The 14,462-nt window shown below is 42.2% G+C and overlaps 2 protein-coding genes across 2 annotated transcripts in view; one reads left to right on the forward strand and one right to left on the reverse strand.

Annotated features, from left to right (window-relative positions):
- Positions 1–373: 373 nt before the first annotated feature.
- On the forward strand, positions 374–2,410 carry LOC115184262 (zinc finger protein ZIC 5-like). Its single transcript, XM_029745298.1, has 2 exons — positions 374–1,270; positions 1,765–2,410. Exons 1-2 carry the CDS (start codon positions 796–798, stop codon positions 2,208–2,210), a joined length of 921 nt encoding a protein of 306 aa, XP_029601158.1. The 5' UTR covers positions 374–795; the 3' UTR covers positions 2,211–2,410.
- Positions 2,411–10,101: 7,691 nt separating this feature from the next.
- LOC115184263 (transmembrane 9 superfamily member 2) overlaps positions 10,102–14,462 on the reverse strand; it is a 35,410-nt gene continuing 31,049 nt past the window's right edge. Inside the window, exon 18 of the transcript XR_003874246.1 lies at positions 10,102–10,121. The gene's annotated coding sequence lies outside the window, so the exon portion shown is untranslated. The remainder of the gene's footprint in view (positions 10,122–14,462) is intronic.

A 14,462-nucleotide genomic window follows, 5' to 3' on the forward strand; every position in this document is an offset into this window, starting at 1 on the left:
TATATAGACTAAAAAGTGGATATTCTGCAAATGAAATATTTGATATTGTACTGTCAATTCAATTATGCGACAAATGCCCAAGGAAAAGTTGTATTTCTTACAATTCCACGTTTTACATTTTGTAAATATATGGTTGTGGCCACAACTATCACATTATTTAGATAGAAAGGATATAGTTTATAACAAAACCAAACGTGGGAAAAGAAAACAACGTTTATTTTTGCTAATCAGCCAACATTGATTAAATGTGAAGTAAGCCTGGCTTCTCATGGTAGACTATAGAGGGCATTGACATTATGTATATGTGGGCCCGGACTATAGATGCCACAGATGTTCACTTGGCGAGCGTCCTCGTGCTTACCACTGGGGGGCGCATCTCAATAATTACGAGTATATTCTCATCTCCTTTCCTTCGAATCCACTGATCTGAAAAGACTGGAGTGAGGAAATAAATCACCTTCATCCGCCATATTGCTTTCTTGTGTTTTTCAGATCAGTGCCGCCTGAGCTGAGGAAGAGGTGATGAAGAGAGGACGCCATTTTACACCATTGAGATACAGTCATAGATCTGCCAGTTTTTCTTACAACTATGTGGGGACGGACCACCTGGTTCTAACCGGGTTTACGGACAATTTACAGAATATGCCTCATGCTCCTCGGTAGTCCAAAACCTGGGCGGACCGCGTTCAGATCAACGTGGTTTCCCCAAATCAGCGCGGTTTCTATCTGCAGCTGCAGGAAGCATAAAGGACAGAGAAAGGCAAGACAGCCAGCTCGAGGCCCGTCTCTACTACCATGCAGCGGCCGGGTGGTCGCCATCGCCACAATGGCCACTCTCTGCTCCGCAATAACAATTCCATGATCTCATACATCGCTTCTCCTCCACCGCGCGCTTCCTCCACGGGCGCTTATGCGGAATACTCCACCAACAACAACAGGCCGATAAAGCCCGAGCTGGTCTGCAAATGGACGGACCACGAGCACCGTGACCGAACTTCAAAACAAAGGATATGCGACCAAACTTTCAGCTCCATGCACGAGCTGGTGGACCACGTAAGCACCGAGCACGTCGCTGGGCTCGAGCCCCTGAGCCATGTTTGTATGTGGGAAGAATGCCTGAGAGAAGGAATGGCGTTTAAAGCCAAATATAAACTGATTAACCACATCAGGGTACACACTGGGGAGAAACCGTTCTCCTGCACCTTCCCAGACTGCGGGAAGGTGTTCGCTCGGTCAGAAAACCTCAAGATTCACACGCGCACGCATACAGGTATGTAGATTATGTTCCATAAAGGACACTGGGGATGCCAACAAAGAGCCTACCCTTTCGTCTCCTTCATTCCATAGTGAAAGGTCATGTTATTCTACATGGCGTCATTGGGCCTGTACTAAAACTAAAGAATGGGACAACATTTCTGATTTATATACAGACAGACAGAACACGTCATCATGTTTACATGTTCCACACACAGTCCTATTCAGGAAGTAGCCTGTGTGTAGAGTAGTAGACTACACTGTGTGGTGGGGTTTGGCCATTGACAAGAAGTGAAGGACCTTTTAAAGGGACGGTCCAGGGAAGCAAGCTGTGGAAACGGGACACTGTTTGACATATTTAACACAGCTACATCAACTCAAGGCTGACAGATGGAACATGGTCTACACAGTAGGGTGGAGCTTGTATGTTGTGTTGAAGATGTTTAGTCCTGTGACTGATATCATGTGACATTCTGTTTCCTCCCCATAACATCTTTCACCTCTTTCTAGGTGAGAAGCCATTTCAGTGTGAGTTCCCCGGCTGCCTGCGGAAATTTGCCAACAGCAGTGACCGTAAGAAGCACTCGCAGGTCCACACCAGCGCCAAACCGTACGACTGCAAGTCCCACGGCTGCTTCAAGTCCTACACACACCCCAGCTCCCTCAGAAAACACATGAAGATCCACCTCAACGCACTCAAGTCCTCTCCTACCTCCGAACCCATAGACCTGTCATTCACAGGGATTCTTGGGAAACGTAGTTCCCAGGATTACGTAGCTTCACGGACTAACTGCTCCTCCTCCAGGCTCTCGCTGCCTCCGGCGGTGTCCAACATGAAGGAGTGGTACGTGTGCACCAGGACCACAGGTCAGGGACAGAACTACCTCCAACTCACAGCAGACCAGATCAAGTCAGAACCGTGTAGTGGTGATGAGGACTATTATAACACCACGTAGTCGCAGCAGAACGCTTTGCATTATGGGCTGTGTCATCTACAATGAATCCTAAATACATGGATAGAAGCTGTAAGAACATAACATACGTATCAGTATGGCGATGTGATTATTTAAAACACTTATTATTTTTTATCTTTATTTAACTAGGCAAGTCAGTTAAGGACAAACCCTTATTTACAATGACGCCCTACCCCGGCCAAACCTGGACGACGCTGAGCCCATTGTGCGCCACCCTATGGGACTCCCAATCACGGCCGGTTGTGATACAGCCTGGATTCGAACCAAGGACTAGTGACGCAACTCTTGCACTGAGATGCATTGCCTTAGACCGCTGCGCCACTCTGGAGCGATGATCATAATCATGATTCCCCTGTCAATATGGAGATGGACAGATGTAATGGAGACTTACTGTATGTGTGAATGTCTGGGCCAGTGTTCATAAAGCGTCATGTCAGAGTGCTGATCTGGGATCAGTTTAGCCTTTTAGATCATAATGAATACTAGAGAGGACCAGATCCTAGTGCTGATCTGGGATCAGTTTAGCCTTTTTAAATCATATTGAAAAAGATTGCATTAGACAAGGAGGACCTGATCCTGGATCAGCCCTCTGAGAGGCTTTATGAGTACAGGCCCTGATGTCAGTGTATTATCTAATGAGAAGCAGTAGCCATGAAATGTATTGCCATAAGAAATTAAAGACAACGTCCCTCTGACACCCAGGGGCCCGTATTCACAAAGCGTCTCAGAGTAGGAAAGCTGATCTAGGATTTAAAAGACAAAACTGCTTTGTAAATACGGTGCCTGATCAGAGTTAGATTCTTAAAGATAGTTGAGCTGCGCTTGATTTAACTTTTGGAGTTGGCACTTTTCTGATTAGTCCATTGGTTCCTGTGTACCAGGCAAACTAAATCAAGCGCATCTCAAGTATTTAACAAATGTAATGGACTCATGTCTGGTTGTATAGCTACACATACTAAAGCAGAGCGTTCCGGTGCAGTAATGTAAACATAAAGGTACCTCTGAGACGGTTTGCTTCGTTCAATAACTGTCAGATAGAATCTCTAAAGACTACTTCCAATGGAAGAAATGGTTCCTGTTCCAGCAGCTCTGGGCCTATAGAAGCCATGATGTAGTTAATGACGGGGGCAAACCGTGATGGTTTAGTTGAACTCTGAATGTGAGAAATGTTGCCACAACCTCATGATGAGCCAGACTCTGTTTACATGTGACTGTACTGATCCATGTGGTGGTCGTTGCTGTGTTGACTTACAGTGACGAGGTTTATTAGATTATCAGGAACATTTTATTATTGTGTTTAAATCTATTTTCTCAGCCTTTCATAGTGCCTCATTAAACTCTATTCCCACATTGATATACGTCTATTGTTTAGCTGTTAATTACCACACTACAGATTCATCCTATATCTATACTAATAACAGCTGATTTCAGTCAGACAAATATGTTTTCTATGTGGTCAAAGTGAATAGAATCTGTGTGTATAAATAATAATAAATACTCATAATTTCCCCCAGAAGTAACAAGTTGTCATTGCTTGTTTTAAAGCAGTATTGACAAAGGAATCATATTGACTATGTAAGGGCCTCATCATTTGTTCTGGGAAGCACTATGAATGGCCTTTCTCTGTTTCTATTCACTTTGAAAGTTGAAAATGCTACTTTCTCGTTTGCATTATATACAGGAAGTGCCTTTGTGAATGGTAGGAATCAACCGGATAAAGAGACTTGAGTAAAGTAGTCAAACCTAACAGATAAACACCAATCGGTTGCAAGGCGCGTGTGGACCACAAGGCAGCTGCCAGGGAATGAGTAGGAGGGGGCTTTTAAAGTGGAACCTACCGGAGGAATACCGTTCTGTTGTCCTAACAACACTGCTGAGCTGAGAAGACTTGTCTTATGTGGCTGATTTGGACGCTGACTGCAGATAAAGTGACATTCTTAGACTGGGTGACGCCACTCTGTCTCAGTGGACATAGTCTGGATCCTAAATCACACCTTCCCTATACAGCCCATAGGAGTGGTCGAAAGTTGTGTACTATATAGGGGGCCATCTGAGATGAGCCTACAAAGTGTGAAAGAGAAAATTGCATGGCCTTTAGTCCCCTATCCGTTCTCCATCAAATAGCATGGCCTTTAGTCCCCTATCCATTCTCCATCTAATAGCATGACCTTTAGTCCCCTATCCATTCTCCATCTAATAGCATGGCCTTTAGTCCCCTATCCATTCTCCATCTAATAGCATGACCTTTAGTCCCCTATCCATTCTCCATCAAATAGCATGACCTTTAGTCCCCTATCCATTCTCCATCTAATAGCATGGCCTTTAGTCCCCTATCCATTCTCCATCTAATAGCATGGCCTTTAGTCCCCTATCCATTCTCCATCTAATAGCATGACCTTTAGTCCCCTATCCATTCTCCATCTAATAGCATGACCTTTAGTCCCCTATCCATTCTCCATCTAATAGCATGACCTTTAGTCCCCTATCCATTCTCCATCAAATAGCATGACCTTTAGTCCCCTATCCATTCTCCATCTAATAGCATGACCTTTAGTCCCCTATCCATTCTCCATCTAATAGCATGACCTTTAGTCCCCTATCCATTCTCCATCTAATAGCATGGCCTTTAGTCCCCTATCCATTCTCCATCAAATAGCATGGCCTTTAGTCCCCTATCCATTCTCCATCTAATAGCATGGCCTTTAGTCCCCTATCCATTCTCCATCTAATAGCATGACCTTTAGTCCCCTATCCATTCTCCATCTAATAGCATGACCTTTAGTCCCCTATCCGTTCTCCATCTAATAGCATGACCTTTAGTCCCCTATCCGTTCTCCATCTAATAGCATGACCTTTAGTCCCCTATCCGTTCTCCATCTAATAGCATGACCTTTAGTCCCCTATCCATTCTCCATCTAATAGCATGACCTTTAGTCCCCTATCCATTCTCCATCTAATAGCATGACCTTTAGTCCCCTATCCATTCTCCATCTAATAGCATGACCTTTAGTCCCCTATCCATTCTCCATCTAATAGCATGGCCTTTAGTCCCCTATCCATTCTCCATCTAATAGCATGACCTTTAGTCCCCTATCCATTCTCCATCTAATAGCATGGCCTTTAGTCCCCTATCCATTCTCCATCTAATAGCATGACCTTTAGTCCCCTATCCATTCTCCATCAAATAGCATGACCTTTAGTCCCCTATCCATTCTCCATCTAATAGCATGACCTTTAGTCCCCTATCCATTCTCCATCTAATAGCATGACTGCCTGTTACCATAGATGCTCCTGTTACCATAGATACTCCAGACTGTCTGTTACCATAGATACTCCGGACTGCCTGTTACCATAGATACTCCTGTTACCATAGAGCCTAAGATACTCCTGTTACCATTGGGCCTCAGATGCTCCTGTTACCATAGATACTCCTGTTACCATGGGACGTCAGATACTCCTGTTACCATAGATACTCTTCTTACCATAGATACTCATTTTACCATAGGGCCTAAGATACACCTGTTACCATAGGTTCTCCTGTTACCATAGATACTCCTGTTACAATAGAGTCTCATATACTCCTGTTACCATAGATAATCCTGTTACCATAGATACTCCTCTTACCATAGGGTCTCAGATACTCCTGTTACCATAGATACTCCTGTTACATAGATACTTCTGTTACCATAGGGCCTAAGATACTCCTGTTACCATAGATACTCCTGTTACAATAGGGTCTCATATACTCCTGTTACCGTAGATACTCCTGTTACCATAGATACTCCTGTTACCATAGATACTCCTGTTACCATAGATACTTCTGTTACCATAGGGCCTAAGATACTCCTGTTACAATAGGGTCTCATATACTCATGTTACCATAGATACTCCTGTTACCATAGGGTCCCATATACTCCTGTTACCATAGATACTCCTGTTACCATAGATACTCCTGTTACCATAGATACTTCTGTTACCATAGGGCCGAAGATACTCCTGTTACCATAGATACTCCTGTTACAATAGGGTCTCCTATACTCCTGTTACAATAGGGTCTCATATACTCCTGTTACCATAGGGTCTCAGATACTCCTGTTACCATAGGGTCTCAGATACTCCTGTTACCATAGATACTCCTGTTACCATAGATACTCATTTTACCATAGGGCCTAAGATACTCCTGTTACCATAGATACTCCTGCTACCATAGATACTCCTGTTACCATAGGGTCTCAGATACTCCTGTTACCATAGATACTTATTTTACCATAGGGCCTAAGATACTGCTGTTACCATAGATACTCCTGTTACCGTAGGGCCTCAGATACTCCTGTTACCATAGATACTCCTGTTACCATAGGGTCTCATATACTCCTGTTACCATAGATACTCCTATTACCATAGGGCCTAAGGTACTCCTGTTACTATAGATACTACTGTTACCATAGATACTCCTGTTACCATAGGGTCTCAGATACTCCTGTTACCATACATACTCATTTTACCATAGGGCCTAAGATACTGCTGTTACCATAGATACTCCTGTTACCATATATTCTCCTGTTACCGTAGATACTCCTATTACCATAGGGCCTAAGATACTGTTGTTACCATAGATACTCCTATTACCATAGGGCCTAAGATACTCCTGTTACCATAGATACTCCTGTTACCATAGGGTCTCAGATACTCCTGTTACCATAGATACTCCTGTTACCATAGATACTCCTGTTACCATAGGGTCTCATATACTCCTGTTCCCATAGATACTCCTGTTACCATAGGGCCTAAGATACTCCTGTTACTATAGATACTCCTGTTACCATAGATACTCCTGTTACCATAGGGTCCCATATACTCCTGTTACCATAGATCCTCCTGTTACCATAGATACTCCTGTTACCATAGGGTCTCAGATACTCCTGTTACCATAGATCCTCCTGTTACCATAGATACTCCTGTTACCATAGGGTCTCAGATACTCCTGTTACCATAGATACTCCTGTTACAATAGGGTCTCATATACTCCTGTTACCATAGATACTCCAGACTGTCTGTTACCATAGATACTCCGGACTGCCTGTTACCATAGATACTCCTGTTACCATAGATACTCCTGTTACCATAGAGCCTAAGATACTCCTGTTACCATGGGGCCTCAGATGCTCCTGTTACCATAGATACTCCTGTTACCATGGGACGTCAGATACTCCTGTTACCATAGATACTCATGTTACCATAGATGCTCATTTTACCATAGGGCCTAAGATACACCTGTTACCATAGATTCTCCTGTTACCATAGATACTCCTGTTACAATAGGGTCTCATATACTCCTGTTACCATAGATAATCCTGTTACCATAGATACTCCTATTACCATAGGGCCTCAGATACTCCTCTTACCATAGGGCCTCAGATACTCCTCTTACCATAGATACTCCTATTCCCATAGGGCCTAAGATACTCCTGTTACCTTAGATACTCCTGTTACATAGATACTTCTGTTACCATAGGGCCTAAGATACTCCTGTTACCATAGATACTCCTGTTACAATAGGGTCTCATATACTCCTGTTACAATAGGGTCTCATATACTCCTGTTACCATAGATACTCCTGTTACCATTGGGTCCCATATACTCCTGTTACCATAGATACTGCTGTTACCATAGATACTCCTGTTACCATAGATACTTCTGTTACCATAGGGCCTAAGATACTCCTGTTACCATAGATACTCCTGTTACAATAGGGTCTCATATACTCCTGTTACAATAGGGTCTCATATACTCCTGTTACCATAGATACTCCTGTTACCATAGGGTCCCATATACTCCTGTTACCATAGATACTCCTGTTACCATAGATACTCCTGTTACCATAGATACTTCTGTTACCATAGGGCCTAAGATACTCCTGTTACCATAGATACTCCTGTTACAATAGGGTCTCATATACTCCTGTTACCATAGATACTCCTGTTACCATAGATACTCCTGTTACCATAGGGTCTCAGATACTCCTGTTACCATAGATACTCCTGTTAACATAGATACTCCTGTTACCATAGGGTCTCCTATACTCCTGTTACCATAGATACTCCTATTACCATTGGGCCTAAGATACTCCTGTTACCATAGATACTCCTATTACCATAGGGCCTAAGATACTCCTGTTACTATAGATACTCCTGTTACCATAGGGTCTCATATACTCCTGTTACCATAGATACTCCTATTACCATGGGGCCTAAGATACTCCTGTTACTATAGATACTCCTGTTACCATAGATACTCCTGTTACCATAGGGTCTCATATACTCCTGTTACCATAGATACTCCTGTTACCATAGGGTCTCATATACTCCTGTTACCATAGATACTCCTATTACCATAGGGCCTAAGATACTCCTGTTACCATAGATACTCCTGTTACATAGATACTCCTGTTACCATAGGGTCCCATATACTCCTGTTACCATAGATATTCCTGTTATCATAGATACTCCTGTTACCATAGGGTCTCAGATACTCCTGTTACCATAGATACTCCTGTTACAATAGGGTCTCATATACTCCTGTTACCATAGATACTCCTGTTACAATAGGGTCTCATATACTCCTGTTACCATAGATACTCCTGTTACCATAGATACTCCTGTTACCATGGGGCCTCAGATACTCCTGTTACCATAGATACTCCTGTTACAATGGGGCCTCAGATACTCCTGTTACCATAGATACTCCTGTTACCATGGGGCCTCAGATATTCCGTATCGGTGGAGTTAAATACCTTTCAAAATGTGCTGCTGGGTACCTCTGATCCGACCTGGGATTTAATTACATCGCAAAGGTTCATAAAAAAATATTACCAAGAAAGCACATAAATCAAAAAAAAATCCATTTTGAGTTTATCTAACTTGCTAAGATGGTGTGTGTCAGAGAGAGACATGTTTCATGCTCTGTCACAGTATTTGGTGTGCGTGTGTGTGATTTTCTCAGCAAGAATTTGGAGAATGAGGGGTGTGTTGGAGGTTGACTAATGCTCATTATCAGTCAATAAGCCCTTCAGTAAAACAAGAGAGAGAGCGAGAGACAGAGACACAGAAAGAGACAGAGAGAGAGAGACAGAGACACAGAGAGAGAGAGACACAGAGAGAGACAGAGACACAGAGAGAGAGACAGAGAGAGAGAAAGAGAGACAGAGGAGAATGAAAGACTTAGATTGAGGTGAACAGGAGAGCTCCTCCATTAAAGTCAAGCCAACCATGACACCCCTCTCCAGAGAGAGAGAGATGGAGAGAAGAGGATAACAAATAAAGAGGGGTTAACAATGGTGGGAACAATCCCAGTTGACCCCTCAACCCTCTTATTCTTTAAAGGAGACATCAGGAACACTTGTAATCCACAGGTCAGCTTTCTTCATTTGGGATGATCCAAAACCTTAAAGACAATGTGATAAAGACACCCCAGAAACAAATAAACACCAGACATGACAACGGAAGTTGGTAGGAATTGGGCCAGGCGCGGACTGGCCATCGGGCAGTTGTGGGCCTGTCTAAATGGTATTTTTTTGTGCAGAATGACTAGGACCTGTGTGTTAGAAATATCTGGGCTGATTTCTGTTCCCAGTCAGACCCTGGATTGGGCTGTCTCATTGAATCTGCATCTGAGTGTGTAAGACAGAAACGTTACCGCCTCTCTAGCGGTAATGAATGTTGTTAAGAAATACCTCTCCCTAATGGCTTCCACGTTTCTCCTATAAAACACCAGCATCAGAAGGCTGTGGAGAACACACACACACACACACACACACACACACACACACACACACACACACACACACACACACACACACACACACACACACACACCACACACACACACACACACCTTCCCCGTCACAAGGCTCCCAGTCAGACCCATACCTCCCAGAGGACTTTGCTATTCCACATAAACAGCTATAAAACATCAGTGAAACAATAAGAGCCTTGCTAAAGCAGCTTCCTGGAGCAGCAGCAGGCTTTGATGAACTCCAGTATAATCAGGGAAACAGAGAGGCTGTGTTACAACTACACACTGATGTGAAACACAGTCAGGGATCTGTTTAGGGAGGTAGTTAGTCAGGGCTCACAGGGATCTCTGTGTGTTTAGGGAGGTAGTTAGTCAGGGCTCACAGGGATCTCTGTGTGTTTAGGGAGGTAGTTAGTCAGGGCTCACAGGGATCTCTGTGTGTTCAGGGAGGTAGTTAGTCAGGTCTCACAGGGATCTCTGTGTGTTTAGGGAGGTAGTTAGTCAGGGCTCACAGGGATCTCTGTGTGTTCAGGGAGGTAGTTAGTCAGGTCTCACAGGGATCTCTGTGTGTTCAGAGAGGTAGTTAGTCAGGGCTCACAGGGATCTCTGTGTGTTCAGGGAGGTAGTTAGTCAGGGCTCACAGGGATCTCTGTGTGTTCAGAGAGGTAGTTAGTCAGGGCTCACAGGGATCTCTGTGTGTTCAGAGAGGTAGTTAGTCAGGGCTCACAGGGATCTCTGTGTGTTTAGGGAGGTAGTTAGTCAGGGCTCACAGGGATCTCTGTGTGTTTAGGGAGGTAGTTAGTCAGGGCTCACAGGGATCTCTGTGTGTTCAGGGAGGTAGTTAGTCAGGTCTCACAGGGATCTCTGTGTGTTCAGAGAGGTAGTTAGTCAGGGCTCACAGGGATCTCTGTGTGTTTAGGGAGGTAGTTAGTCAGGGCTCACAGGGATCTCTGTGTGTTTAGGGAGGTAGTTAGTCAGGGCTCACAGGGATCTCTGTGTGTTTAGGGAGGTAGTTAGTCAGGGCTCACAGGGATCTCTGTGTGTTTAGGGAGGTAGTTAGTCAGGGCTCACAGGGATCTCTGTGTGTTTAGGGAGGTAGTTAGTCAGGTCTCACAGGGATCTCTGTGTGTTTAGGGAGGTAGCTGGTCAGGGCTCACAGGGATCTCTGTGTGTTCAGAGAGGTAGTTAGTCAGGGCTCACAGGGATCTCTGTGTGTTCAGGGAGGTAGTTAGTCAGGGCTCACAGGGATCTCTGTGTGTTCAGGGAGGTAGTTAGTCAGGACTCACAGGGATCTCTGTGTTTAGAGAGGTAGTTAGTCAGGTCTCACAGGGATCTCTGTGTGTTTAGAGAGGTAGTTAGTCAGGTCTCACAGGGATCTCTGTGTGTTTAGGGAGGTAGCTGGTCAGGTCTCACAGGGATCTCTGTGTGTTTAGGGAGGTAGTTAGTCAGGTCTCACAGGGATCTCTGTGTGTTCAGAGAGGTAGTTAGTCAGGGCTCACAGGGATCTCTGTGTGTTTAGGGAGGTAGTTAGTGACACCGATCTGAGGTTGCTTGCATCTGGGTTGTTCCACGAAATGAGTGCCTTTTGCGTCCCTTTGACATGTTAAGTCAAAAGTGTATTTATTCTACAAGCCTGTTATATTAAATGAAGAGCCCTTTACTGACGACCACCCTGAAGACATGTTAACCCACCTCACCCCACACTGTCTCCAGGTGTTCTCCATCATGGTAAAGCCCTGAAGACATGTTAACCCACCTCACCCCACACTGTCTCCAGGTGTTCTCCATCATGGTAAAGCCCTGAAGACATGTTAACCCACCTCACCCCACACTGTCTCCAGGTGTTCTCCATCATGGTAAAGCCCTGAAGACATGTTAACCCACCTCACCCCACACTGTCTCCAGCTGTTCTCCATCATGGTAAAGCCCTGAAGACATGTTAACCCACCTCACCCCACACTGTCTCCAGGTGTTCTCCATCATGGTAAAGCCCTGAAGACATGTTAACCCACCTCACCCCACACTGTCTCCAGGTGTTCTCCATCATGGTAAAGCCCTGAAGACATGTTAACCCACCTCACCCCACACTGTCTCCAGGTGTTCTCCATCATGGTAAAGCCCTGGTTATGATGTTGCTTTGACAAAGTCCTTTCTGGAGATCAGGATTTACTTAATGTGATTCATTCTAAAGAGAAAGAAAAAACGGTGTCCCTCATTTAAAGGTCAACCGTGTTACGTGAACTGAACCCTTGTTTTAGTAAAATGAAACTAGTCCTTTTAAAACATTTAAAACATTGTTCTAGGCAAAGCCAGGTGTAGAAGCAGGTGAGCTGGTTCTACGGGCTGAGCAGAACACCCCAACCCTGTTACCCATTACTTTGGACCTGCTCTAAATACAATGGCAGGGTGACATTTTCAGACTAAAGTGTTAATCTGGAATAGGAGATTAACCCGGATTAATGACCTCCAGGAGCCCGATCCTAATTCCTAATCTGTGTTTTGATGTGTCATTGTTTGGTACTTACTTCCCAACAAACACACAAACACACTACACCATTATTAACAAGAGGTTATTATAACACTACACCATTATTAACAAGAGGTTATTATAACACTACACCATTATTAACAAGAGGTTATTATAACACTACACCATTATTAACAAGAGGTTATTATAACACTACACCATTATTAACAAGAGGTTATTATATCACACTACACCATTATTAACAAGAGGTTATTATAACACTACACCATTATTAACAAGAGGTTATTATAACACACTACACCATTATTAACAAGAGGTTATTATATCACACTACACCATTATTAAGAAGAGGTTATTATAACACACTACACCATTATTACCAAGAGGTTATTATGTCACACTACACCATTATTAACAAGAGGTTATTATAACACTACACCATTATTAACAAGAGGTTATTATATCACACTACACCATTATTAACAAGAGGTTATTATATCACTACACCATTATTAACAAGAGGTTATTATAACACTACACCATTATTAACAAGAGGTTATTATAACACACTACACCATTATTAACAAGAGGTTATTATATCACACTACACCATTATTAAGAAGAGGTTATTATAACACACTACACCATTATTACCAAGAGGTTATTATGTCACACTACACCATTATTAACAAGAGGTTATTATAACACTACACCATTATTAACAAGAGGTTATTATATCACACTACACCATTATTAACAAGAGGTTATTATATCACTACACCATTATTAACAAGAGGTTATTATAACACTACACCATTATTAACAAGAGGTTATTATAACACACTACACCATTATTAACAAGAGGTTATTATATCACTACACCATTATTAACAAGAGGTTATTATAACACTACACCATTATTAACAAGAGGTTATTATAACACACTACACCATTATTAACAAGAGGTTATTATATCACACTACACCATTATTAACAAGAGGTTATTATAACACTACACCATTATTAACAAGAGGTTATTATATCACACTACACCATTATTAACAAGAGGTTATTATAACACTACACCATTATTAACAAGAGGTTATTATAACACTACAACCTTTATTAACAAGAGGTTATTATAACACTACACCATTATTAACAAGAGGTTATTATATCACACTACACCATTATTAACAAGAGGATATTATAACACTACACCATTATTAACAAGAGGTTATTATAACACTACACCATTATTAACAAGAGGATATTATAACACTACACCATTATTAACAAGAGGTTATTATAACACTACACCATTATTAACAAGAGGTTATTATAACACACTACACCATTATTAACAAGAGGTTATTATAACACACTACACCATTATTAACAAGAGGTTATTATATCACTACACCATTATTAACAAGAGGTTATTATAACACTACACCATTATTAACAAGAGGTTATTATAACACACTACACCATTATTAACAAGAGGTTATTATATCACACTACACCATTATTAAGAAGAGGTTATTATAACACACTACACCATTATTACCAAGAGGTTATTATGTCACACTACACCATTATTAACAAGAGGTTATTATAACACTACACCATTATTAACAAGAGGTTATTATATCACACTACACCATTATTAACAAGAGGTTATTATATCACTACACCATTATTAACAAGAGGTTATTATAACACTACACCATTATTAACAAGAGGTTATTATAACACACTACACCATTATTAACAAGAGGTTATTATATCACTACACCATTATTAACAAGAGGTTATTTAAACACTACACCATTATTAACAAGAGGTTATTATAACACACTACACCATTATTAACAAGAGGTTATTATATCACACTACACCATTATTAACAAGAGGTTATTATAACACTACACCATTATTAACAAGAGGTT

The sequence above is a fragment of the Salmo trutta genome, unplaced genomic scaffold (assembly GCF_901001165.1).
Source record: "Salmo trutta unplaced genomic scaffold, fSalTru1.1, whole genome shotgun sequence".
Taxonomy (NCBI): Eukaryota; Metazoa; Chordata; class Actinopteri; order Salmoniformes; family Salmonidae; genus Salmo; species Salmo trutta.